The sequence below is a fragment of the Centruroides sculpturatus genome, unplaced genomic scaffold (genome assembly GCF_000671375.1).
Source record: "Centruroides sculpturatus isolate CEXI.00-Female unplaced genomic scaffold, Cexi_2.0 scaffold723, whole genome shotgun sequence".
NCBI lineage: Eukaryota > Metazoa > Arthropoda > Arachnida > Scorpiones > Buthidae > Centruroides > Centruroides sculpturatus.
The window spans coordinates 141,485-169,302 of record NW_019385043.1 but is presented as its reverse complement, the minus strand read 5'-3'; the positions used below and the strand labels follow the sequence as shown (position 1 = coordinate 169,302).

Sequence of the window (27,818 nt, the reverse complement as noted above, 5' to 3'; positions counted from 1 at the left end):
TAATAATAATAATAAAGTGAAAAATTGAACTACAAGATGTAATCTACAGAATATGACTAAGAAGAGGTAAGTGCTTGTCGCTTTCGCACAACTTAAAGGGACATCACAATTTATTAATTTACATGTAGTACCATTTGTATTAATATCTTATTCGCAAATTTTAATTTTTCACAGAATTTTTTTCTTATTTTCTAAAATAGTTTGCAAATCCTGAAAAAATTGTAGTGACAGTATGAATACACACATATTCAAGGTTTCAACTATTTTTTATTTATTTTTGTTTACGAGTAAAGAATATTGCCCACGCAGTAAACAAAAGATACGGCAATGCAAAGACAATATACCAAATTAAATAATTCTTTTTTTCTGTGTTACAAATTCCATTGCTGAAAAATAAAAATAAATTATTACAAGAAATGTAAACACATATTCCATTAACTACTTACTTCATACAACTTCCGTATCCTTTATTACAATGTGTGCCTATTTTCTTAATATATAACTGATTTTCTGAGGGAAAAATTTTAAATTCTTTAGCTGTTTTACATGTACTTGTCTCCGTTTTACAGCAGATGTGACATTCTTCTTCGAGTGATAGACACTCGCAGGGTTGTAACTCGTAAAGTTCACAAACGTTACTTACGCAGTAACCCTTCTGACAAGTTCGTGATGTCCCGAGACAAGGTGTTCCATCAGCTTCTAAAATTCCAGGACAAAATGGTGAAGTACCATCGCAGACGGTAGTTGCATTAAAGCAGGTAACGTTACTATAACACGTCTTTCCTTCAGTTACTGGAGAAAATTTACAGGACTTGTTGCAGCATTCTGCTGACTGGAATGGACAGTCAATGTTTCTTTCGTGTTTAACAGTGCACTGATTGGGAGAACTTTTAGGAATACAACACTGTTCGTGTTGTGTGCAGTTGTCTGTTCTGTGATCGCAATCGCACGATTCGCCTTCTTCAATAATTCCATTTCCACACGAGGATAACTTAATTCTTTTCAAGCATTTGGCTGGCAATAGAATAAAATAAAATTTGGAAAATGAATAACATGGTTAATTTATTATTATGAAATTATATCTTTAAGAAATACCAAACACTTCTAATCTTTATTATAATTATTAAACAAAATACAATTTTCATGACTATAATCTTGAGGACCTCTACCAATTTAGAAAAATCTAATTTCTTCAATGGTATTCACTATATCGCATGTATACATGTAAATACGAAATAAAGTAGATCCCTACAGGAATACCACTTAGAATTTTATTACTGTCAAATATGAAATCAATCTTATCATTGAGCTCTACATAAGTGCAAACTGTGTTCGTTAACTAAATATCTTCAGGACCAATAAATTGATTTGGATGAAGATTAGAATAGTTACCGTGAATGATGAGTCCAAAAAATTTCTGATGGAACCAAGTTTTAAAAAGTGAAGTTTAGCTAAAACATCTAAATAAAGAAAACTTTTGAAAGTTGTGTAACAGTAAAACTGAACATGTTAATAAAGTGCACATTACACAGACTACAACTGCCCGAAGCTTTGGATGAAGCAATGTCACCATGATAATAAATTAGGAAAGCAAGCATCCACACAGAAAAAGACATCGAAGACTTCGATCTTTGTTCCTTATACTTGATGTTTCTACAATACTTTTGCTGACCATTGCAATACTTTTAAGCAATATTAGTGAAGGAACTGTAAGGCACAAAGATCGAAGCCTTTTACTGTGATGATGTTTGTTTTCCTGACTTATTATCGTAGTGAAATTGATTCATCCAAAAGTTCTGTAGTTGTAGTCTGTGTCATGTGCAGTTTATTCACGTATTGAATCTTACTGTAAACATTGCTTTTAGTATTCTTATTCCACAATTATGAAGTTTCCTTTGTTTAGATGTTTTCGCTGAGATTTACTTTTTAATTTGAATCCATTATTTGTTTTATAGGATCTTTTTATAATTGGACTTTATAAACATACTTTTTCTCCTTGCATATAACTTGTTAAATCAATTCTTCTATTAGTTAAAGGTTGCACGACATTCTTCTATTGTTTAACATTAAGTGAATTAAACTTATGGCGCTGTTCTACAGCAAAATTTATCGCTATATTTTATTCTTGACATATTGGGAAATACAATAGAAGTCTTTTTAAAATAATCATCGCAACATAGTCAAAAATCGATTAAATGCAACCTTACGTTAATTTTCGGAATTCTATAAAATATATTTAATACCTTACTAACAAATAAAATGTTTTAAGTTTTTTAAACTCTATAAAAAGCCCTTCTACCAGTGGCTGAATGGATGAAACTGCCAAAATTCGTATTCGGTTTAACATACTGCGGATCAGCAAACGGGTGTTTTTCAATGTGATATTGGTCCACGTTTAAGTATTAAACATATGAAGAAACCCGAGAAAATTCCATGTAACTACCATTAGGTGAGGCGCGAACCCGCGACTGCTATTGTTCAGTTTTGTTTTCGATCCTCTCGGCTATTTGTCGCCCGTCTTCTATATGGTACTTTAGTGCCATCTACATTTACTGGCAATTTCTAGGTAAACAGACTGAATACTTAAACTTAAGTTTTATTGTATATATTTATATATTTTTCAGTATCAAATACATATAATTACCTTTTATTTTAATTGTTTCCTGCATTGATTTTAAACAACAACTTGAAAATTTCCAATTATTTCGGCTTTGAAAAGGAACATCTTTATGCATGATATATTCTTCCGATTCTCCTGGATTGCATTCTTTTAAATCTATAGGATCATGTTTACAACCAAACGCATGGCCCAACACATGGACAAAATTTGCAGCAACTTTAAACCTTGGTATTGTTACATTTCTTTCTAAATTTGTAATAAATCCCACATTACTACGCATTAGAGTATCATCATCATCATCCTCGGAGCAAATTCCTCCTATTTTGCTGACTCTTCCACTAGAACAGCCAGAATCTTTCCAAAAGTCTCTACGTGTGAAACATATTAACATGCAAGACGTGTGTCTATATTGAGATATATGTTCCAAAAATTCCATTTCTTTATTCGTGTCAGTGTTTAGTAGATATCCTGGTTCATCATTACTTCCAAATATGGTTATTTTATCTATATTAAAACCGATGCCATCCGGTTTACCGTCCTGATCAATGTCCGAGTTGAGGAATACATATTGTGCAAACATTATGTAGAACTGAACTTCTGCAACTGTTCTATTCACGCTAAATTCCATATATTCGAAGTATGTATGATCTACTAAGATTTCTAATGAACAACTTCTTTCTTGTCTGTGAAAACACACAAAAAATGTATTAAGAAGTATTAAATTAAAATTAATTAAATTTATTAAATTACCGATTGATTGACTTATTAATATCAGATAATAAGATAAGGTCAACTACTCGTTCGAAGAATTTATTATAGGTTGTTATATCGACAATTTGATCATATACAATACTTGTGAACCATATTATCAAGAATTTTGTATTGTTAATCCGCGTATCATAGTCATTGCAATTGTATAGTAGATTATATGGAAGAAGTCACCCAGTATGAAAGATCCATTATGCAGGCAGCCGCTATACAAAGACCCTTTCTGAAAGTTGAATAGGAAGATCGATGTATTTGGTTCAATTTCAACTGAAGATCCTCGATGGCATTCCAACCTATTAAACTGCGTTCAGCGGTCGCCGGATAATGCAGAATTCCGAGTGGACACCCACATTATTTTTAGTTAAAGTGGAGGGTTTCACTAACACGTGAAAATTCCAGTCAGTCTCGACCTGGTTCTTTATGGCCCTCTAGAGTAACAAAATTAATTGCTTTGATTCGTTACTCTAGACCGGTGTTTCTCAACGGGGGCGATATCGCCCCCATGTGGGCGTTTTTCCATGTTGAGGGGGCGATTAGTAACAATTTATATTTTGGGGGGCGAAAAACAATTTTCTGGGCGATATAGTAAAACATTATATTAAGATTAATTAAATATTTTATTCGTTATACCGTACAATAATTGAACAAATAACATTATGCTAGTCACTAGTCTATTGAATGCAGTACGAATTTGGCGTTAGCCTTGGCCCTGGGCATCGGAATTTTGAAGTGAAGGGGGCGATACTGCGTAACAGTTTTATTGAAGGGGGCGATACTACGTTGAAGGGGGCGACGATTCGTTAGAGGTTGAGAAACACTGCTCTAGACTCTAGAGGGCCGCTGTTATAATGGTATAAACAAATCTATACTTAATTTTATGACCATATTTAATGAAAGTAACGATTAGTATACAAGTTTTTTGATTTTCTTTTTGAAACCGTGTCCTGTTTTATATTTGTGGCGTAATAAACACTAGTATTGTGTTTTATTCCAAAGACACATGGCAAATTTTCCATCAAATTCCTTTATTAGTTGATACGGTACATTGTTTTGTACTCGTTTCGGGTTTTGCCCCTCTTCAGTCAACTAAAATACAATATATATATTTAACTTATTACAGTAGAGAGTTTACATAAAATAATGAGTACATAAACGATATATAGACGTACCTTTTGGTTACACTTTGTATAATTTAAAAACGTAAAATCTGCTTTAATCTTTGTATAACTAGTATATATTATAAATAAATTAAAAGGTTAAAAGTTCTAAAATCTTCTCTTATAAGCATATTTCGATACTACAAACTGTAAAAAATTTTTAACTGTTTCCTCCCCCTCTTTACCTTCCACAAGAATGAATTGAGAAAAATGGGTTTCTAATAATCCTCACAAACAGAAAAACATGACTAATAAAATTNTTTTTCCTTTTTTTCTATCGAACGTCATACATGGCAACACTTAAGACACCAGCGCATAAGAAAAAATAAAAAAGGGGGTGGAAGGTAAAGAGGGGGAGGAAACAGTTAAAAATTTTTTACAGTTTGTAGTATCGAAATATGCTTATAAGAGAAGATTTTAGAACTTTTAACTTTTTAATTTATTTATAATATATACTAGTTATACAAAGACTAAAGCAGATTTTACGTTTTTAAATTATACAAAGTGTAACTAAAAGGTACGTCTATATATCGTTCATGTACTCATTATTTTATGTAAACTCTCTACTGTAATAAGTTAAATATATATATTGTATTTTAGTTGACTGAAGAGGGGCAAAGCCCGAAACGAGTACAAAACAATGTACCGTATCAACTAATAAAGGATTTTGATGGAAAATTTGCCATGTGTCTTTGGAATAAAACACAATACTAGTGTTTATTACGCCACAAATACAAGTTTTTCTTAAAAATATGCAAATTTAATCAAACCCATTATATACTTTATGATCAAGAATATAAGAATTTCGTACAGAAACTATTGTATATAACTTCCAACTTACCTCACTTTAAAAAAGAAACTTGTATTGCACGGAGCTTCGTCATTTTGTATAAAATATTTCTTGCTTTTGGGTGTATGTTTAATCTCATCACAGAAACCTTTGCCATCATTATACTTAGAATTATAAATTACATATTTCAAGTCATATAGAACAGTATGGTTTTCTCCTTTAAATTGTTGGTGAAAATATGCTGGTTCAGTAAATTCGGTATTCTGCGAAGTTTGAAATCTTCCGACGAAATGGTTTTCATAAAAATACCCAATGGCATTCGCTCTATTTAATTTAAGGTAGCCAATATATAAAGCGGCTTGTGGTAAGTTCCTTATATAAAGTTTCTTCACCTTGTTATCTCTGAAGATATATACCTTCGTGGCAGAAGAGAAAACTGATTGATCTTCGTACAAGCATATGTGAAATGAAATATCAGTTTCATTTAATATTATTTCAAGAGGAATATCATCTTTCTTACTAACGAAAATTGTAGTTAAGAAAAGATTTCCGCCGATTTCGTACACCTGCGTTGCGCTAGACAATACTAAATGAAAGTTTATTAAAATATATGACATAGAAGATGCATTCATTTCTATATAAATTCGAAAAAATTATTCCAAACCGTTAGGTCATTCGAAATTCTTTATATATTTCAAAATTTTAAATTTGCTAATCTTTCTGTTAGGAGACGTACTCCTATTACAGGAGCAACACACTGTTAATTCGGGATGAAGTGCATATATTTAAAGTTAAATAAATAAATCTATGATTAGAAATTGCAGCCCGATATTGTGACGATGATACAATAAATAATTGCTCCTCATTTTTAGTATTTATTATTCGACTTGGTATATAAAAGCTTTGTCTAAAACTTCCATCGAGTAAACCAATTTGTAAAATAAAGATGTGGAAGATATTTTCAAATACTTCGAGCTACCACGAAGAAATTATTTTTGCATTAAATCCGTAATGAAGCGAATTTGGCATATATAGAATGCTCTGGCCTATTAATTTCCTTGAAAACTATTGCATAATAGTAACTATTTCTTATTTTCTTAGATCAATATTTTAGTATTTTTAATAAATAATATCTTGTTTAAAATTCTTACAAATACAAAACGTAACTTTATTTAATTCTTTACAGTTGTGTGCGTCAATAAATTTCAATACAAAATTTAAAAGTTTGCAAAAAACCGCATTAAAAACTTGCAATCTTTAACTTTTAAATTTATTGCACGAAACAGTTATCTGCATTATCAATTAGTTATGGATTATCATAATAGTCTTCTTCTTCCTAAAGGTAGAAAATAATAATCATAATTGAATTTTCTAAAGACTGAAATTTATCAATAATTACTTACACGTAAAACTCGTCTTTAGATATTTATGGCGATTACATTCCTTACTTTATTTAGTAAAAATAGAGAGAAATCTTGGACAAATTGGTTTCGTAATTGATAGGGATCACGATATTTAATTCCAAGTTTAAGAACGTCATGTAAATGTAATGATTCTCTAATAACATTTACGTACGCTGCTATGGTTGATTCATTAACAGAACCTGGAACCTAAAAGATATTTTCAGTTTAATTTTAAAATTATTAAAATAAAAACAATTAACCTACTTCTATATCTATATTAAATTGTAGATGTTCTTGAGGATTTTCATTCAATCGAGAAGCCATATCCATTCTTAACTGGGAGAAATAAGTCATAAATTCAATGTAATCTCTTTGGCATCTTAGGAAACTCTGGTGGAATTTTAAAAAAAAATTAATGGTATTTTTAAAGCAATAATAACTTATATACAGGCAGTAAAAGATGCCATCTTGAACTATCACTTAAGAAAAATATACGTAGATTACTTCCAAATCGGTCTCGAAATGTAATTCTAAATGATCCATCGCTGGCACCGGACGTAGTAACGGTATTTTATCTTTCATGTACCAACTGTCATCGTGTCTACCGAACCTTGTAGGCATAAAACCGTAACGGTACATTCGTTCTAGGTAACAAAATTTACAGATTATCGAAGAGAAATAAACATTTTGGCAATTTCCAGAGTTATTTCTACATTTATATGTTTTCCTTTCAGTTATACTTCTTAAAAAGAATCGTAAACATCGTTTACATCCAAAATTCCCATAATAGGATGTCGTGTATTGAAAACCGCATATAACGCATAGGGAATTTATAAATACACCTGAAATTAAAAGTTATTTCATTTAATTAATTAAATTTTAGATAAAGATTGTTTATTAATTACAAAATCCCTTACTTCTTTCCAAACGAAATTCCTCAATCTGTTCTTTAGTAGTCATTGTGAATCTAAAAAATAATTTCCAAAAAATTTTAATAAAATGTTAAGTTTTAAAGGCTCATAATTGATTTTTTCATTACGATGTCCATCAATATTTACATACATCTACAATAGTTTTCAATGTAATAAAATTAGCTGATAATAATAATTATTATTATTATTAAAATAAAATTAAATATGGAATTAATTTCTTCACATTAATTTTTATATTAATATATATTTATGGTAGTTTTCATTTACAGATTAAATGAATTAATGCAAATTTGTGTAAACAAAATCAATTTGAATTCGTGTCGCGTGTAGCTACTGCGAATTTTAAACTTAAAAAATGCATTTTATAAAAGATTTATTTTTCCTAATAATAATTAGAGAAATTTAATACGTAAATTTAATTTTTAACTTATATTAGAGAATGGAATAAATTCAAAATGAATTAATAACAGATTCTTCATTAAATTCTTACAATAGAGAGATTGCGGCCGACGTTTTTATCGCGAAAAAACGTGTACGTCGGACGTTCAGCGCCACCTTGCTGTAATCCTAGAAGTTTGACAATGGCGTTTGATACGTCGAGCATGATTCCACTGACGTTTCAAACGCCATTGTCAAACTTCTAGGCTTACAGGAAGGCGGCACTGAACGTCCGACGTACACGTTTTAGCGATGAAAACGTCGGCCGCAACGTCTCTAATTACTACCTACACAGTTAGACCGGTTACAATATCATTTATAATTCTAATTATTACTAATAGTTAATTAATTAGCGAGAAAATTGAATTAGATAATCGTTTAAATTAATGCAAAATTAACCTCTTTTTAATTGTTAGACACGTTAAGAAAGACACGTTAAGAAAAACTGGAAAAGTCCACGTTATCAACCCATTGTGTTCAGGGGTTGTGTTCACTCGGCATTTAATAAAAATTATTGGCTTATTTTCGTAAAAGACACCTGCAAAAGAAGAGACCTTTACAACACTACAAGTGTATTTGTACAACGATACAATTGGTTCCATGATAATGGACGAGGAACGTTACTCGTAAAGTACATTGGCCATCTATAAAAATTATATAAAATTAAAAAAGTATATGAAAACTATTGCAGATTAAAAGATTAATAATAATAATAACTTAATAGGAAACCTTTTTGTAACATTAAAGTAACCTCTTGCAGATATACATAATGGCACCTTTCCAAATCTCTTCATATCAAGTAAAATTGAATCATTCGAAACTTTTTAAAATCCTTTCTTCGTAATTAAATATAAAAATATCAGGACTAATAAGAAACGAATCGTTTCTCTAATAATAAAGTTTCTTGAAATCCCAAATTCTATACTACAGAACGGATTCATAAAGTCATGTTCGTTGCCTATATCCAATGTTGGATATATGATATTAATATTGAAAATTGGTAATTCACAACTAAAACATAAAAAGATTATGAGCACGATTTCTGCTTAATTCTGCAATTGGCAAATTAACTGGTTTTATTAATATGACTATGAGATTTATTTTTATGCGTTTAATAACAGAAAAATTAAGCGCCGTAATCGAAACATATAATGAAAATGACGACCCGAGAAAGATGTTTTAATCCACTATTGAATACCAGCAAAAGCATGGTATATTTTCTGCTGCAAACGGTTTTGTCATAAAAAATACTAAGAAAGAATGTTCCCAATATATTAGTTCAACAAATCATTTGTGATTTACATTTGGAATGACACTGTGGACAGTAGCATGGAACGAAAAAGTTCGATCCGTAGAATGATGCAGTGGACACGTGAGGCTGCAGTAGACAATTCAGACATATTTTGTGTCTACGAGATTCAGAAATGAGTAAATTTCGAAACCTCAAACAGTTGAATAACTGAAACGGATAGTTAAATAACTATTAAACCAAATTCAGAATTACTAGAGATTATTCTTTTCGAATTTCGATTCTTATTTAATATGTAATAATTGCACCTAGCATTCTTATGGAAATAACGTCCTTCGCTGTTGGTGTTATGCTTACTATTTAAGGAATATATTTCAGGAAAAAATCTAAAACATTGGTTTGTCTAGTGTCTACATAACAATATCAAAAGCAGAACTTCGACCTACAAGAACTTCGTCTTTCCTCTCAATCAGTTATAACTCTTTAGAAAACGTGGCTTAATTAATTCTTTTTTTATTAATATTCTATTTTGATCTTCTCTGTCCGCCTGGTTTTCTAACCGGTATTTATCACTTTCTAAAATCTTTATTTTAAATTAATATACAAGTTTTTTAAACATTTTTTTGAAAACTAGTTTTTGTGGCCAATTACGTTTGAGGGCGTTCTCGAAACTATAACTGATCTATTAATAAATAACATATGCTATCGTTAAGTCACACAAAAAACTAGATTATACAATACTTCAGAATTTTAATGCAATGGAATTTTGTGAAATTGTGAAGAATTCTTCTTTGCAATGGCCGAGTTTAAAGCTAGTGTATTTTACACTATAATTATGAATACTTTTGGCTTTTCTTTACGTCACTAATAACTACTTTCCTGGGATGCAATCCCATTTGGAAAATACTTTGGTGTTTGCGTCATTATTTGCTTAATGGAAAACAATTAAACAATGCTAATATAAACGAGACATTTATAATAATTTTTCAATTATTATTATTATTATTAATATTTTCATTCAATAATAATTCTAATTTTAACTTTCTCTACCTCTATACACCTCGTGCGTTAAACGTCCTTCAATTTACATTAATTCTCATAAATTGTTTTTTTAAATTTGCAAAATGAAATATTCGCGAATATTTGCTGATTAAAATACAATCCTCATTAATTAAACTTCATATATATATTTATTCTGTAATAGTAAATCAAGTATTATTAACAAAATATAATACAATGCAAAGTGCTAAGATTATCGCAGATTTATGCAAATATTTTAGTAGTTCTAGTGATAAATCAAACACTTCAGGAAGTTTTAAAAACCATATTTACATCCATTATGTCTACTAAAGAGCAAATTAAAGAATTTCGCTTGGCAAGAAGTGAGGGTTTTTTACAAATTAAAATGTATCTTGCATTGTAATTAAAGTGTTTAGAACATTTTAAATTATTTTCTAAATATAAACTAATTAGAATTTTATGATTAACCATAAAATTTCTTATTTTTTTTTTCTGTTTAATTTCAGATTGCTCTTTTAATCCACGTTGCGTCGTATGCGGTTCTCAATACTGGACATCCTATTACGGGAATTTTGGATGTAAAAAATGTATAAGATTCTTTCTGAGATGCGTAATCCTGAGGAAAACTTATAAATGCAAATACAGCTCAGGAAATTGTAGAAATGTTTACTTCTCTGCGATAACTTGTAAATTCTGTTACCTGGAACGTATGTACAGTTACGGGTTCCGGCCTACAAGATTTGGTAGGCACGACGACAGTTGGTACATGAAGGAAAAAATATCTTCGTTGCATCCAGTTCCGGTGATCGAATATGCAATGTTAAGCTTTTTATCTGATTTACGAGTAATTTAAATATAATTTTTTTGCGTGAAAATGTCAGATGGCATTTGGTAAGAATGTTGAAAGCAATTACCCGAAGACAATCAAATTTAACGTTTTTTTTTATCTATTTAAAACTTTCTTCACGTGTTTTTTAAATTGTTATTTTAATTAAATTTATTAGTAACATTCTGGTTCTACGATTTCGCGCTTTGCAACTATTCGTATTCAGCTGCAACGGTTATGTCTTTATCCAGATGCCATCTAATAATAATAATTTGTATAATTTATGTTACAAGATAATATCTATTCTTAAAACTTGTCAGAGACCTGTAAGAGCCCGAGAAGATTACTTTATGCTCGTATCTTACATTAACGATCTAATGTCAGATTCAATGGATTGGTTAAACGACAATGCTCCTCCTTTTGGCGTATTACACAGAAACTTGGAGGTATCGTAATTCTGTTTTTATAATTAATATAATAATTAACTGGAAGGATTCTTTCTTTACAGAATGATGAATATCGTTATTATTTATACAATGCACTTCGCATGAAAATTATCAAAGAAGCATTGCATTTACATGACGTTGTGAAATTTGGATTTGCCTATCGCGATCCTTATAAACTAAGATTTAATTTCATTCAGAGTTTCTCTCTCTACATATTAAATAAGTCAAGAAATTTACTCCATTTTACTGGCGATGAAGAAATGAATATTAAAATACAAAGGTTATTTGTTTATGTAAGTGATGTTTCTGTGACTTTTACAAATTTCAAATAATCCATAATATTAATGTTTTAAATCTTTATTTTAGGATGCCGAGGTCGCGTGGTGACGAAGATGAATCAATAACGTGAAAACAATGTACGAGATTGGACAAATGTTTTTTTTAACTGTTTTTAAAATGTTTCAAATTGATGTTATAAATTTTTACTCGTTTTAATAGAATTTGTAGCATTTTTATTCAAGTTATTTCACCCTTTAAAGTAACAGTGAAAAAAACTTAAAAGTTGTATCTATAGACACTACAATGGCTACAGTGTTGTCTTTATATATTGTACTATTAATACTTTGTTTTTATAATTGACAAAATAAATTTGTAAAACCTCATTATATTAAAATATAACAATCATTTTCTTGTAGTGTGAAGAAAAAAATAGTTGAAATTTAGGCGGTTTTGTATTCTGTACACATGTTTTTATTATTTTCAAATTTTAATATATTTTTATAATTTACGATAATTTTTAAAAATAAATAAGAGATTAGAACATGGACACAGTTTACGCTTTCAAATCGTTTTTTGTACGAATCTCTCGTGAAATATCTATCGATGATGTACTGTATTTTAAAGGCCATTTTATACGTATAAAGAAATAATTGTAGAATAATGTCGCACACAGCCAATCAGATTCAGTGTTTCATGTATGACACGTCATTTAGGCCTGCCAATCATACAATTTTAAATAATCATTCTGGCAAACTGGAAATTCCTCTTAACATTAAATTCTTGAGTTAAATTTCCATGTTTATTTTGCATTCAATTAAGTATTCGTTTGTTCATAGAATTTCCGATCTATGTATTTTTGTCCATTTAATAAAAGTTCACTCATCATTACTGAATTAGTTACTGTACTTAGACAGACGTTTTATGAATACGATAAAAACATAAATAATTAATTATCCTTTGCTATATCAAAGGCTCGGTAGAGGCAAGCCATCAAGCAAGCAAGCCAGAGAACGTATATTAACTCTGGACGTTGGAATATAGAACCTATGAAGATTCAATATGAGAATATTCTATCAATATAAATTTCTTTGAGCTTTCCGAGAGTACAACAACAACGAAATTGAGTCGACTGTGGTGTATATGCAATCGCATTTGCTGTCGTCTTACCATTAGGTTTCAAACCAAATAGAATTCAATACGATCATAGACAAATGTGTAGACAGGAGTGCATACACAAATATAGGAATAGACACAAACAGGTTTTAATTAATGGATAAAGAATCCAAGATAAATGATGTAAGAAAGGTTATGAAGCCATTTATTGTCATAATCAAGTTTTCTGCCACGACTTTGAAATAAATTGAAATCCGTGTTTACCAGCAGAGAAAGTCCAAATCTCACATGCTTCTGAAACTCTTGATTTTCCTTCCTATCGAATTACTTCAGTCGACAAACTTCGAGCATAAGCAGTGCATATTATTACTAATTGTTTTTGTACAGAAATCTTCATAATGCTACCGGTTTCACTAACATAAACCTGATTTTTGGAACTGAATTAATTCCGAAAGAAGATCGCTATGTCACTGCACTTCGATTTCCAATAAAGTTATGTGACAATCTAACAATGAAGGTGTACTGTACGTATATGTCCATAAGTTACAGAGAAGTTTATTTTGGTTTCTAATTTCAAGCAACGGAGACGAAACAAACAAATTTTGTGTAAATCACGTATCTAAAAACAGATTGGTCGGCTCGTACTTTCCACGTTTTTAAATATTGAAAATGTTTAATCTACTATTATTTTACCACCTGGAACAGTTTGCTTCGAGAGTGAAAAGAGAACAGAAGGCCCGTAGAATAGGTTGAAAACATTCGTTACGGTTAATAAATCTCAGTGAGATAACGGGTTTTTGTGTAGGTTCAGATAATATTTACTCTTTTCGTTCGATTTTTTTTTTAATTAACTGGTTTCAAAAATGAACGATTTTCTGGTAATTCTGGATTTCTGGACAATTTGTTGGCAGCCGGAAGTTTTTACAGTTTTTACGAATTTATCACCCGAATAGGACCAATATTCTCAAAATGTCCACAAATGTAAAATCTTGGGAGTCATAAATTTCAATTTTTAGTATATAACAGCATATTTGTTACCTAGTGCATATACAGTAAAGCGTCGATTTTCCGAAAGTCAATCAACCGAAACGTCAATCATCTGAAACAATTCCAGTCGGCAAATTTAAATTTTCGCCAGCGCTTCAATCTTTGGCTATGTCTTGGGCTACTCAAATATTTTACGGTTTTGATACTAAATCAACATCTGAAGTATAATTTTTTATTGTTTTTATATTTTTCAATATATTTATTTTGTTTGTACAAAATAAAAAAATAATTTTTAACGATTACAATAGTCTTCGTTAGCTTAACATCGACGAAAATTCAACGCGAAGCGACACGCAATGGAGAAAAATTTCGAAATCGGATACATTAAACTATTTTTTCGTACGTAAGTCAGTTATCCGAAATATCAGTTATCCAGACAACCCCAGTCCCCAATTGATTCGGAAAATCGACGCTCTACTGTATTATAAATCTATAATATACTTTTTTGATGACTCGTAATAAAAAGAGACAGTTTGTAAATGTCAAATTTTCTTAATAGCAATTTTTATTCATGTATATAAAAGTATTACGTTATTGCATATACCAGTTTATTAACATAGTGTTTCTGTAAGTTTTATGTTTTTCTGCTTGGTGACACTGAGAAAGTCTATTTAATTAGAATTATTGTACAGTCGGAAATAGTTTTCATCTGTGTGGATAGGGCCCCAGTACTTTGAACAATCCATACTTGAACATTCCAGGAGTGCCCCGCCTGATTTATTTTTGATTCGCTAGAATGGTACGCTACAGATCTTTATAGTTTACCTTCACAGTGTTTATAGAATAGATTGTTTCATGCGTATCCGTTGGAGTTTAACGAGAGTTCAGCTATATACAAGGAGGCTGTAGCGAGGTTTGATTGTATATTTCAATACAGAAAAATATGAAAACACAAACTCGTAAAAAACTCGTTCTCCCCATACTGCAAGAAAATGATGTGAAAATATTAAAAATTGCAAAATAACAGAAGAGAACTTTTTTAAAAATTTAATGTATGTATCGATAAATTGTAAAAATTACAAGTCTCAGTAGAGTAGATGATAATTAAAACACTTTTTTGACATTCAGATAGAATAAATCTTCGTTTCGAGGTTGGTATTAAAATAATCTATGCTTAGTACACCAGTTAGGACGTTCAACATTTTTTAAGCATAGGCAGCGCATCTCCTCAACACACGATTTATCAATATTCTAGAAATCAAAAAGAAATATAAAAATGATATTACTAAAAAATATTCTTAGAAATACAATTTGACTTACGTTCTGGCTACAAAACACGTCTTCCTCCATCCCTAAAAGTAATTCGTTATATACATTGATAAAAACGTTGATATTAAAAGTCTTCCAATGCAAGAAGTGCTCCAACGAAATTGGAAATCCACAAACAGCTGACACGAGCATCAAATAAGACATCCCTTTCTCGTACAATCTGCTTAAATGGACATATCTCGGAATCAACTCCACCTAAAATTTTAATTTTTTTTTTATTTCTTATAAGGTTTAATTAAAATAAAAAATACTAATATATCGCATACATTATCTTTATACGAATCACTGTTGTTGGAAACGAGAATAGCCTGAAAAATCAGTGCATCCAATTCAGATTTATCCAGCACAACTCCATGTTTTAACATGTAATTTACAAGGCAACAGAAACTAAGTAAATGCGGTTTCACATTTTCAGTACTATCAGCAGCGATGTCTGTTTCCAAACAGTACTCAAACAATTTCCATCGAATTGGCATCAAACTTTCTTCTTCTGATAAAAGTTGTTCTAAAGGTGGAATATCACCTATATAATATAATAAAACGTAAAATAGTAAACACAATATCCCATAGAACATAAAAGAACTTACCATTGTACTTAATGTAATAAGATGATTCCGAAATATTGCAAAAAATGTCGACTTTAGAATAACACCAGAATACATCTACATTAACGTGTTCTTCGTTAAAAATAAGGCCATACATTTTTCGTCTCATCCTTCTGTACAAGACTGTGGAAAATGGTAACGACTCGTCTACAAAATCTGCTAAATTAATAGGTTCGACGTATTTTTTTTCTTTTATGAGAAAATACATTTTCTGGGGAATTTCACACACACAATACTTTTCTTTGATTAAATTCAATAATTGAGAAAACTTATGACCACGTGTATCATCATCATCATCATCATCTTGGGTAAACGAAGTACCACAATTCTGCATTCTTTCACGTAGCAAATTTTTGTTTATTCCAGTGATTTTTGATATATCGTTTATATCTCTTTCACACCAATCCCAATTGTTTTCTTTTATGAGTTTTCTCGTATTTTCAAGATCAGATATTTCCTCGTTTGCCACATTTGATAATTTATTTTCAGATTTTGTCGTTTGTAAACAGTTTAACAAAAATAATTGTGATCTATTTAAACCTAGTTTTCTCATAAAATCCTTTGGGTCATACATTTCTGTAATCATTGAATTAAATTCCGAAACTGCGAGATTAAAAATAGGTTTTGTATCATAAATTAAATATCTTGAATTCACTGTAAAAATTCCCAAACATCTTTCATCGTCTTTTGCCATTTTGGCTAGTTTTATAACCATATTTTCAGTTAGTAGTTTAATTACTTGACATCGACATTCATATTTCAAAATGTAACTGAAATACAAATAGTGTTTGCTGATTGTCCTATCAGCATAAATTTGTGGTTTCCGTTCTAATTTATTTCTGAATGATTTTAATTTATCCAGAACAGTCTGCTCGTCGTCATACTCTTTATTCTTACTGAATCCTTTTAAAGAAGTTTGTAAATTTCCCTTAAAATAAAATGTTGGTTCGATACTTGTCTCTCGAAGTTGGTTTACGAAATCTTTCATTCGTTTTACAAGTGTGTCGTAATTCCACGTATACGATAAATCCATAAGTAAGTATTTCACCTTATCGAGATTTAAACAATCAAATATCAACGTGGGAGTTGTACCATTTAACAATTGATGTTCTGTGGCCAGTTCTTGTAAAGACACATTCTTACATAGTCCATCTTTCTGCATGTCAGTAAAGAATTGTGATAGTGACATTATTTCTAAAGTTACAGTTTCTGGTCTGTAAATAATATTATTTAACATTTATAAGTACTTTGTATATATTCGAATAACTTAGTATTTATTATAGTTTATGAAGTAGTACAAGAACAGTGAGTTATTACTTGTGTTAGTAAGAATCCAATTCTTGACATAAAAAGTAAATTAGGACTTACCTGAATTTAAGAGCATGATAAAAATCAAATTAGTTATTTTTTCTAACGAATAGCCTTAGATTAAATTCGAAAACAATTGAGATATTGATCAAAATTGTGATCTTCGTCTCACTGATTGGAAGTTACACCTGCACATTTCTTAATTATTACACGAGAGATTTATGAATACTTCAAGTTAAACATTATATATACATATGATATTTGTAATAAGATCAAATTTTATTAATTTTATTTTAATAGTTATTCGTTACTAAAGTTATATTGTTAGGTAATTGTAACACAATAGTTCAGTTTATATGTAAATTTTGTACAATAATGTCACATTTTTAATAGCATTACATAAAAATATTTATTGATTTTTATTAAAAGCTAATAAATACTTTCAATTGTATAATTACAATAATATATTTGCTAGACTTTTGCATAATACAGAAAAAATTCGAAACTGAATTTTAATTGAAAATCTAAATCTCTATATAGCAATACAATTGTAATGTTTATACTTACAGGAAAGATTATTTCACAAGTATTGTTTGTCACGTTGTGAGAGTTTCACAATTTAAGACAAAGTTAAATCGAATTATATTAATTAAAATATAAAGAGTTAAGAACAAAAAATTATGCCGCAATCATCGGGTTTATCCTTTTTCTTTATACTGCAAGAAAAGACTTGTCATTTTTATTATTTAATTTTAATAGTCTATAATTAACAATAAAGGTTTCGGAATAAAGAGAACTGATTATCAGTACATACCAATGGTATATGCATTCAAGAGGTGCTGCCAAAATCGATCCTCATAAAACATTCTACTTAGTCTTGAATGGGTTTATAATTACAACTTTGTACTGGACTGGACGTTAAGTGGAAACAGTTTCACCTTAACGTCCAATTCCGAGTTAACTCGGGTACGTTACATAGCGTTACAAAAAATGCGGTCCTTTCGGCCCCCCAATTTGTTTGATTTTTGGAATGTTTTTTGTCTCCAAATTTTTTCAAAAATTTTTGCTCGCGCAAAAACATTTTATCGCGATTTTAATTAGCCTTTGATAAGGCTCGATTAAGGCTTAATTGTTTTTTAATGGGATTTTTTTAAATCAGAGTTAATTAATCGTTCTAAAGTTGTAGTGAACGGATTTGAATTTGGTAAAGTTATTTAAAGCTACTTTCTGATGTCAAAAACGACCGCCGATAATTTTTTTAATTTTTTAATTAATATATTTTATTATATATAAGTTTAACAACTTGCCGCTCACCGATTAATTAATTTAATGTAATTAAGCATTAAAATGCTTAAAACTGGAAAAAAACAAAAGAAATGCGTTAATTTTGAAGAAAAAGCTTCAAATTTTATTTTCCTTTGTCCCCTTTTCTGTGAAATTTGACACTGATGAGTCATTGTTTACACAGCTGGATGACCTTGAGAACAGCTGGAGTCGGATTTCTCGGGACATTCTCATAGAAGTCTCGGGAGGCGATGGGTTTATAGTAGGGTGAATACTAGTTGGCCGTATATTTTTAAAAATTTTTTAAAAAATTTAAAATTTTTATTACGATTTCCGACCCCCCAGACTTAATTAAATAAGACACTTACATGAGACAGAGAAGTAATACTGTTCTTAAAGGGAATATACCAATATTTTATAATTTAAATGAATGATTACACTAAAATCTACTCTAGGATTAAGCTTACTAATGGGTTATCTTCTTGAGTGATGAATTATATCTAGCAATCAGTCTTGTAGATTCAGTCTCCTGCCAAGTAAATAGCAATTGTTCTGTTTTTATATATTTAAAGGTTGAGTTGGAATTCGTATTGATCTTATTGGGGTAAAGTCTATGTCCATGACTTAGAAATCTTATGTTTCTCTTTAATTGCCAACATTTTCTGAACTGCTTCTGAATCTACTGGTTCTTTATTCTGTATGTTTTCCAAATTCTTTACATCTTTTATGAACGTTTTTCTTAGAGATGCACTACCATTATAACGATACGACTTGTTTCCAGACAAAAATTAATACATTTCTTTATTCTTGAATGATTACATAAAAATTAGAAAACAACTTTCGCACACGGAGTTCCCTGTAATAATCGTTTAGCTTATATGATAATGAATATATGATAATAAAATATATAATAATAAAGATTAATTAATAATAGACATTAAAATTTTATGAGATGATAACTTTTCCGTAACTAATCCGTATATTCTTTATATTTATATTTATATAATAAAAGTAAAATGTTCTGTAAATAAACTGAAACTAACACTTTACAATGAAGAATTATCTATTCTATGGATAATTGTTCATAACTTTAAAAATTTTCACATATTTTACATGTAATTTTTACCGTAAAACTTTATGAGTCATAAAATTTACTCTTAAAAATATATGATAAACCTAATACTGGAATGCTAAGAGCAAAATTAACTAATTACACGTAGATGAAATTTTTCTCCTTACACCGATAATCAATTAATATATTGTATTAAGTTGCTAAACATAATTTCTATATTGCCTTATATAACCTTGCCTAAGGAGTTTAACGCACATAAAATTCTTTAAAAATTTTCATTATAACTAAACATTCTTGTTCTATATCTTATTAATCACGCGTTAGTTCCGCATGAAAGACACGAAGCAATTACACTAATTACACGTAGATTAAATTATTCTCTTTACACCGATAATCAATTAATACATTGCATTAAGCTGCTAAACATAATTTCTATATTGCCTTATATAACCTTGCCTAAGGAGTTTAACGCATATAAAATTCTTTAAAAATTTTCATTATAACTGAACATTCTTGTTCTATATCTTATTAATCACGCGTTAGTTCCGCATGAAAGACTCCAAGCAATTACTGATTGCGCAATCCAATCACATTATCCTATATTGTTTCTAATACAAGAAACAAATAGGCTCATTTGCGTTATAATTGATACATTGCTAACTTTCTCCTTACTTGTTACTTCATTCACTGAGTGGATAAAACTACTTGACACTGACAGTTGGTTGCAGTTTTGCACCTCATCAACAAGCTAGCGTAGGGTTTTCTAGGTTCCCATATAGGATCCAGCTGCCCATAGAAAAAATTTCTTTGTCAGATTGTCCATGTTTTTTCGTTGTCTTATTCCATACATACACTAATCTTTTTTCAAAGTATGTATAGGGGCTTGACTTCAGAATTATGTTTGAGATGTTTCTTGAAGCCATTCTTGTCCCCTGCTGTAATCTTTGGCATTGAAGCTTTTTCTTCTTGCCACTGTAATGAATCGCATCATTCTTCGTATACACTAAGGATATTCAAAAATATATATTTCATGATGATAGATGCAGCTTTGTGGTTATTCTTTATTTTCATGCTTACAAATTCATTTCCTTACTTTCGAAATTACATTCCTTGTTCAATCAGAGATGAAAAACCTGGAATACATTCTACTTTCGTACAAATCGAGCAGTGTTTGATAATCTTTAATTTTGTAGCGGGTTATAGTCTGTTAAGACGTATCCAGATTTCTCCTTACTTGAGAATACAATTTCATGATACAGACAGAGCAAAAGAGTTCAAGATAATTAAATTCGTATGGTTATTTGGTACAATTGTTTCTGTCATTCTATTAATTTGGGTTCAGATAATACTTTTTTTCTTAAATTATGGTTTAATTCATGGTAAATATTTTAAGTATGAAGGCATATTCTGCTACATTTATAAAGGATTTATACATATATATATAATCGAAGGACTAACTCACTTTGTCTTTCTGATTGTATCGTTATCTTTTATAGTACAAAGAGGATTTCAGAGAATTTCTAAAAATTTGTATGCTTTGAAAAAATCCAATAGAAATCTTAGAAATAAATTGGAAGAAATAATCCAGCAGCATGCAGATCTATGGGATTTTGTTCATCATTTAAATGAAATTTACGATACGTTTATTGCGATTTCGTACTTTACTCTCATTTTATCTACTTGTCTTAGCTTTTATATATTCCTGTACACTGGAATGGCTTTACAAGTAAAAGTTTTCAATTTTGTTTGCTCTATTGTCTTGGGAGGAGGATGTGTATTTACTAGTTTCCTGGCATCAAAATTTACTTCTACAGTAAATACATATTTTCTAACTTTAATAAGAAAAAATTTATTTTATTTTTCATTCATTTTTATTTATTCCAGATGCAGAATTCGTTTCAAGATATTCGAAGATTTGCGGATTGCAATTTTCAATTGGAAGAAAAATTAAAAGTAAGTTTTATTTAAATTTTTAGATCTTAGATTGTATTAAATTTTTTAAAAAAACAAATTCTGTTATTTTTTTTAATTAGATTTTGAATTTCATGAAGAGATTTGGAAAAAGATCTCTTGGAGTTTCCATTGGGGGATTTTTCAACGTGCATAAAAATCTTCCCATTAAAGTAATTAAAAATTCACCAGTATAAAAGAAAGTTATAATTTTACTTATTATAAATTAATTATTAACGTTTCAGATGGCAAGTTCTCTTCATTCGGTATTCTCCAATCTTCTGAACCTCAGAACAGGCCAGAAGGCACTTGAAAGAAATTAATAGTAAGCAAGCTAAGTACATTTTTTTTCATGTATTCCTGTATTTAATATGAGATCTATGTTTTAGAAAAATATCATAGAATGATATACAATACTATTGGAAGAGGAAGAAGATTACTACGAGAAAATGATTAAAGATCAACATACATTTTGCACTCTGAAGGACTAATATACCGAGTTTCAAATGCAAATTTTAATTAATTCACATGAAGAATTTTAACAATTACTGCTGCAACAATTCGAGCTTAACTTTAGTGGAATTTTTTAATCTCTACTTTAGAAGCTTCTTACGAGCATCTCTATTGAGAAGATCTGATATAGCTGCTATGGAGGATTCAAAATAGAATCTGGACGAGCGACTCACAGAATACATCATGAGCAGGCCGGTTAAATGACATTCCTCTTTGGCTTCTTTCATTACAGTATTGACAGAACTCATGATATGCAAGAAAAAGGTTTTTAGTGTTCACAATGTGTAATCTTAACATTAAAAATGTTAAGAAACATAATTGTAACCAAGAAAGTAAAACTCGTTATTACACTTTAAGTTATATTTTCGTCCGCATTATCTAATTTATAATAGAATATTCGGTATTGGTTAGACAATATAAAAAAATCTGGCAACCAGTTGCGTAACTTCTTTGTTATAAAATTTTTGTAAAAATAACTTTTATATTATTAATACAATTACTAAAATTGTATATGACGCCATCTGTTATGAGATTTTGTTAGAAAAAAATTTTTGTATTTTTAATTATTTTCCTATGGAAAAAGCTTAATTCAGAGGTAGTGATGAAAGTTTTATATAAAAAAAAAAACAATTGTAAATAGTAAAAATGAATAACATCTTAATTAAGTTTGACACCTCTCAAGACAAATAATACTACTTTATCTCAGCACCTCTTTGACCATTAATCACCAAAATGTAACAGCATCAATGAATGCCCTTGTGCATGAGCTACCATGCCAAATTTCGTTTCTTCATCATTATCCCATTCTGAGACATGAAGCTAAATAGACGCCAATACACCTCCACATACACAATTTTTTTTGGTTTTAGGAGGATCGCAATATGTAAAGATTTGGAAACAAACTTGAAGGGTGAGAAATTGACACGATTTTAATACAATAAAAAAATTAATTTATGTTGTAGAAGTTTCTTAATCAAGTACTCAATAGTTAAAAATAGCTGTAAATTTTAACAGATAATTCGACACGTTACTATTTCTCATGTGTATTGCTTTTATTGTTCGTATATGTACTGTATATGCCTTGAAAATAAATATATTATACACACAATTCATAAATGTGTGCCATAACGTGTTTATCACATCATTGCCGATTTTTAAATTAATTTTAATGCAGTGCATTTTGAAACTGATTAAAATTGGACACAATTAATCCACTTTTTTATGTACACAGTTTTGAATCGCGTGTATTATCTTTATATGAACAAAATACTATGACAAATCAATGCATTTAATTCCAATTTATCCGACACGAACGTATGTATTTAAATTTATTTTCTGCATGATAAGACTCGCAAGTCTGTCTATCTCAGTTAATTTTGATTGATTTGATACGATGAGATACAGAAACAATAAATATGGACGACTTGTTAAGTGGAAAGGACTGTCTATAGGCTCTTTTAAAGGGGTTAATTTGTGTTCGGCTTTTAGAATTTAGAGTCTCTGAGCAATTTAATGTAAAATTCAATTTATTAACCAAAAACAAAGATATGTTATCTTAAAAATAAACAGGATAACAGAATAATATTTATAGAAATTCAGTGTAAATAAAGAAAAAAACGAATTATATGAAAAATGAAATGAATACACAGACATCCCTCGAACAGAGCTTATACCAGGTCTGTCCCAAAAATGAGTGTACTGATTTTTTATTTCAAATTATATATTACAAGAGTTACATCAAACTACAAACAATCCCTTCAAAGTACCACCTTTGCAAGGACACACAGTGGTTCCAAAATTTTTTCCACCGGTCGTAATAGTACTTGAATTTCGTTTTTCGTAAGGGTGTTTAGTTTATCGGTTGCATCTTTTTTGATGTTTTCTACTGTCACGAAATGATGACCTTTCAACTTAGATTTTATCTTAGGGTATAGGTAGAATTTGCACAGAGCTAGATCTGTTGGTAAAAGGTTAATGTTTAAAAAAAANCGTATGTCACAGGTGATGAACAAAGGCCGCCATATTTTTTATTTAAAGCTAAAAAATTAGCAAAATTGTCACATTAATATTTGAGCATCAAAATGGAACACCAAAAACATAATGATTTAATTCAAATGAGCGCATAATCCTCTTATGTGCCATTTGCTTTGTACCAATTTATAATATTAAATTGGTATATGCAGCACTACAAACAATCCCTTCAAAGTGCAATCCTCGCGAAATCACACAGTGGTTCCAAAAATATTCATATATTTCGATATTAGAAATTTATATTTTTTTGATATTTCAAACACAAATACGAGCCATAAACATTTGTTTCTGTCAAGTAATTTATAAATTAAATAGGTTTATTTAGGAAAATTTAATTGTAAATAATTGAGGTGAAATATAAAAATAGTGTAAAGTATGCTTTTTATGTGAGTATTCGCGTTTACAAATTATAAGAATTTTCAGTTTTTATAGACATTATCATGCTATAATGTAGGAAACCTTGCTTAATACATAATGAATAGTACAGAAAAGGTGATAAAAGAACATCACTCATTGTAAATGTATTTTTATAGTGTTATTCATAAAGATAAATTAATTTTATTTAAAATCATTTCACCAGAAGGAAATTATCAATATTTTACGTAAATATAAGTAAATTTTATAATTTAGATAATAACACATTTTTTTCATTTCTGTCTTCTTTCTACACAGTATACTTTCTACACTTGGAACACTCCATTTCATAATTTCATGTAATAATAACGTTAAAAATAACTTTTAAATGAGAGAATATTTCAAATAAAGAATCTTCGATATCTGTCAATTAAGGCACACTCGATATAATGCGATTCAAATTCAAACAANTTTTTTTTATATTTCACACACAAATATGAGCCATAAACATTTGTTTCTGTCAAGTAATTTATAAATTAAATAGGTTTATTTAGGAAAATTCAATTGTAAATAATTGAGGTGAAATATAAAAAGAGTGTACAGTATGCTTTTTATGTGAGTATTCTCGTTTACAAATTATGAGAATTTTCAGTTTTTATAGACATTATCATGCTATAATGTAGGAAACCTTGCTTAATGCATAATAAATAGTACAGAAAAGGTGATAAAAGAACATCACTCATTGTAAATGTATTTTTACAGTGTTATTCATAAAGATAAATTACTTTTATTAAAAATCATTTCACCAGAAGGAAATTATCAATATTTTACGTAAATATAAGTAAATTTTATAATTTAGATAAAAACACATTTTTTTCATTCCTGTCTTCTTTCTACACCCTCTACAGTACACTTGGAACACTCCATTTCATAATTTCATGTAATAATTACGTTAAAAATAACTTCTAAATGAGAGAATATTACTTAAAGAAGGTTAATATATATTGTCACAGGTCTCACGTGTACCATAATTGATATAAGAATATTTTTCACATGCTCCACGTTATAAAGTTTGCAGCTGTAATTGAAGGTAATATATAAGAGAACAGAATAATTATATTATCAATAATTACAAATTTATCTTATTTTAACTTAGAAAGAATAGTTTGAGTATATACGCAAATTAGATAAAAATAAAAACACCAGAAGCAGAAACAGATGATTAAGTGATATGACTCAAAGACATTCTAAGTTTTTATTCCCAAGATTAAAATTTTCTTCATTTTTTAATAATTTATTAAAAATTTTAAGTCTTTACGAACTTTCTGCTTACGTCTCCTAAAAAAGACAGTTTTTAACTGGATTTTTTAATGTTTCCGCCTATGTGCAGTAATAAAGTGTACTGTAAAGCTAACCGTGGATTCAGCAGGACACACGATAAATGTCAAGACATTAATAAGATGAATCAAAAAACTCTTGAGTGTTTCGACATACCCAAACTCGTTTCTGGTAACTCTAATCGAGAGATTGATGACTTAACCGCTTGTTCATTCGACCGTCACCTCAGTATTATCAGCTATGAAATCGTCAAGATACAGGTTGAAATTTATACAACGAAGTTAATAAAATATCAATGATTGGTTTCAAACAAGGACCTAGATATAGATAATATTACAAATATGATTGGCCAATAACTCAGTTACTTAGCGAACCACAGATTTTGTACCGGTAACATTGCTAATTTTTCAAAACAAAAATGGGCATTGAAAAAATAACGAATTTTAGGTTCACAAATTGTTTGGTCAATTCACGTTTAAGAAAAATATCGTTTAGGCGCCAATTATATTTTTAAACTTTTCTATTTTATGTCGTGCAGAAGCTTAATACCGAACATCCACTTTCTCATATTAATTTCCATAATACAGTAATTCAAAAGAGAGTGAAAATTCAGTAGTTATGAAATCTCCATTATCGAGAGTCTGCGGTACTGTAAATCGATTGGCAATAAATAAATTAAGTACACACCATTAGCAATAGCACAAGAAACCAGCCATCGAAATAAGTTTTCAATGCAAATTCATTACGTTGCAAAACACTAATGATCACTTTACCATGCGTTTACTTTATTGAATAAACTATAATGAAGGAATTTTAATGTTCATACATGAATAATCTACTATAGTAATTATCATTGATATTAGCAAACACACTTATTAATAATTTCTCCATTTTTATGTTAATTTATTTATTCACTAAGTGACAATTAATAACAGTCATCTAATAATGCGCTGATTTAAGTGGCGTCGCCACTACGTTCCTGAAACTTTAATGAGTACAGCAGACAGGAGAATATTATCTAGATGCTGTGGCTCTGCGTAGATATTAACAATTCTTCTATACGTAACTAATGAAATTAAAAAGACCACAGAACTGTAATAAGTTTTAGCTGTTTCAGTTTCACTGAGTACAATCGATTACAGATGTATCCATTTCTATCGGAGATTTAGTTGAACTATTCTAAGTTTGAAAATTTATCCATGGCTGAGTTTCGTAAATACAAAATATGTCTTAGTTGTCTGTTGCAGCCTCATATATCCACTGCAATAATCTACGGTTGGAAGTTTTTCGCTCCATGCTACTATTGTCGACAGTTTCATACCAAACATAAATTATTGCAAAAGTTCTTCTTATGCTTTTTAGAATTTGTATATTGGCAATTCTTTTTTTTACTACTTCTTATGACAATTCCTTCTGTAGCAGAAAAGACACCTTGCTTTGGCTGGTATTCAATCGCGAATTACAACATCTTCGTCAGGTTCGGTTTTGCCATAATATGTTTTGCTATGTCGCTCACTTTTTCTGTTTTTAAACGCAACAAGCTTAATCCAATAATCATATTAATGAAACCAGATAATTTGCCAATTGAAGATTTAAACAAGTCTATTCACAAAATTAGTGTCATTATGCGCATAATCCTCTTATGTGCCATTTGCTTTGTACCAATTTATAATATTAAATTGGTATATGCAGCATTAGATACAACTAACGAAAACAATTTTATGAATCTCTTCTGTAGTGGAGAGTTTGGGGTTTCAGTGAACTTTATTATTGGAGGAGTAATTCATTTTTTCTTTTTTCTTTTATTTTTATACTTGATTATGAAGAAAGCGTTTCAAAGAGTATCAAATGATTTGATTCTACTTAATAGGAAAAATTCAAATTTAAGTTTAAAATTAGAAGAGATAATCATGCAACATGCCGAACTTTGGAACTTCGTCAATCAAATCAACACAAAATTTAGTTTATTACCTATAATATTGTATTTCACAGTTCTCTTAGAAACC

General features: G+C 29.6%; 4 protein-coding genes across 5 annotated transcripts; 1 reads left to right on the top strand and 3 right to left on the bottom strand.

Annotated features, from left to right (window-relative positions):
- Positions 1-255: 255 nt before the first annotated feature.
- Positions 256-5,962, bottom strand: LOC111633801 (disintegrin and metalloproteinase domain-containing protein 10-like). Its single transcript, XM_023378435.1, has 4 exons — positions 5,387-5,962; positions 2,645-3,303; positions 447-1,014; positions 256-386 (listed from the first exon to the last, which is right to left on the bottom strand). Exons 1-4 carry the CDS (start codon positions 5,950-5,952, stop codon positions 272-274), a joined length of 1,908 nt encoding a protein of 635 aa, XP_023234203.1. The 5' UTR covers positions 5,953-5,962; the 3' UTR covers positions 256-271.
- Positions 5,963-6,533: 571 nt separating this feature from the next.
- Positions 6,534-7,794, bottom strand: LOC111633784. Its single transcript, XM_023378415.1, has 5 exons — positions 7,656-7,794; positions 7,243-7,580; positions 7,003-7,128; positions 6,739-6,945; positions 6,534-6,671 (listed from the first exon to the last, which is right to left on the bottom strand). The coding sequence occupies exons 1-4, from the start codon at positions 7,696-7,698 to the stop codon at positions 6,754-6,756; spliced, it is 699 nt and encodes a 232-aa protein (XP_023234183.1). The 5' UTR covers positions 7,699-7,794; the 3' UTR covers positions 6,534-6,671; positions 6,739-6,753.
- Positions 7,795-10,608: 2,814 nt separating this feature from the next.
- LOC111633807 lies at positions 10,609-12,801 on the top strand. The gene is made up of 5 exons (XM_023378443.1): positions 10,609-10,739; positions 10,884-11,221; positions 11,524-11,649; positions 11,712-11,942; positions 12,016-12,801. Exons 1-5 carry the CDS (start codon positions 10,697-10,699, stop codon positions 12,034-12,036), a joined length of 759 nt encoding a protein of 252 aa, XP_023234211.1. The 5' UTR covers positions 10,609-10,696; the 3' UTR covers positions 12,037-12,801.
- A 1,932-nt stretch (positions 12,802-14,733) lies between these two features.
- On the bottom strand, positions 14,734-17,456 carry LOC111633800. 2 transcript variants are annotated; one of them, XM_023378433.1, is made up of 5 exons: positions 17,331-17,456; positions 15,945-17,176; positions 15,624-15,880; positions 15,349-15,552; positions 14,734-15,279 (listed from the first exon to the last, which is right to left on the bottom strand). In XM_023378433.1, the coding sequence occupies exons 2-5, from the start codon at positions 17,149-17,151 to the stop codon at positions 15,187-15,189; spliced, it is 1,761 nt and encodes a 586-aa protein (XP_023234201.1). In that variant the 5' UTR covers positions 17,152-17,176; positions 17,331-17,456; the 3' UTR covers positions 14,734-15,186. The 2 variants fall into 2 exon arrangements, with proteins under 2 accessions (XP_023234201.1, XP_023234202.1); XM_023378434.1 differs by having other exon boundaries at positions 15,624-15,862.
- Between the last annotated feature and the right edge of the window lie 10,362 nt (positions 17,457-27,818).

Coding starts and splice junctions, on each gene's coding strand:
- LOC111633801 (XM_023378435.1), bottom strand. CDS start 5,952: ATGTCATATATTTTAATAAACTTTCATTTAGTATTGTCTAGCGCAACG. Junction 3,304..5,386: donor AGTTTCTTTTTTAAAGTGAG/GTAAGTTGGAAG, acceptor GTGTTTTCACAG/ACAAGAAAGAAGTTGTTCAT. Junction 1,015..2,644: donor GGAAACAATTAAAATAAAAG/GTAATTATATGT, acceptor TTCTATTGCCAG/CCAAATGCTTGAAAAGAATT.
- LOC111633784 (XM_023378415.1), bottom strand. CDS start 7,698: ATGACTACTAAAGAACAGATTGAGGAATTTCGTTTGGAAAGAA. Junction 7,581..7,655: donor GGAATTTCGTTTGGAAAGAA/GTAAGGGATTTT, acceptor TTTTAATTTCAG/GTGTATTTATAAATTCCCTA. Junction 7,129..7,242: donor ATTTCGAGACCGATTTGGAA/GTAATCTACGTA, acceptor AAATTCCACCAG/AGTTTCCTAAGATGCCAAAG.
- LOC111633807 (XM_023378443.1), top strand. CDS start 10,697: ATGTCTACTAAAGAGCAAATTAAAGAATTTCGCTTGGCAAGAA. Junction 10,740..10,883: donor AGAATTTCGCTTGGCAAGAA/GTGAGGGTTTTT, acceptor GTTTAATTTCAG/ATTGCTCTTTTAATCCACGT. Junction 11,650..11,711: donor TATTACACAGAAACTTGGAG/GTATCGTAATTC, acceptor CTTTCTTTACAG/AATGATGAATATCGTTATTA.
- LOC111633800 (XM_023378433.1), bottom strand. CDS start 17,151: ATGTCACTATCACAATTCTTTACTGACATGCAGAAAGATGGACTATGT. Junction 15,881..15,944: donor TTATTACATTAAGTACAATG/GTAAGTTCTTTT, acceptor TATATTATATAG/GTGATATTCCACCTTTAGAA. Junction 15,553..15,623: donor GTGATTCGTATAAAGATAAT/GTATGCGATATA, acceptor TTAAAATTTTAG/GTGGAGTTGATTCCGAGATA.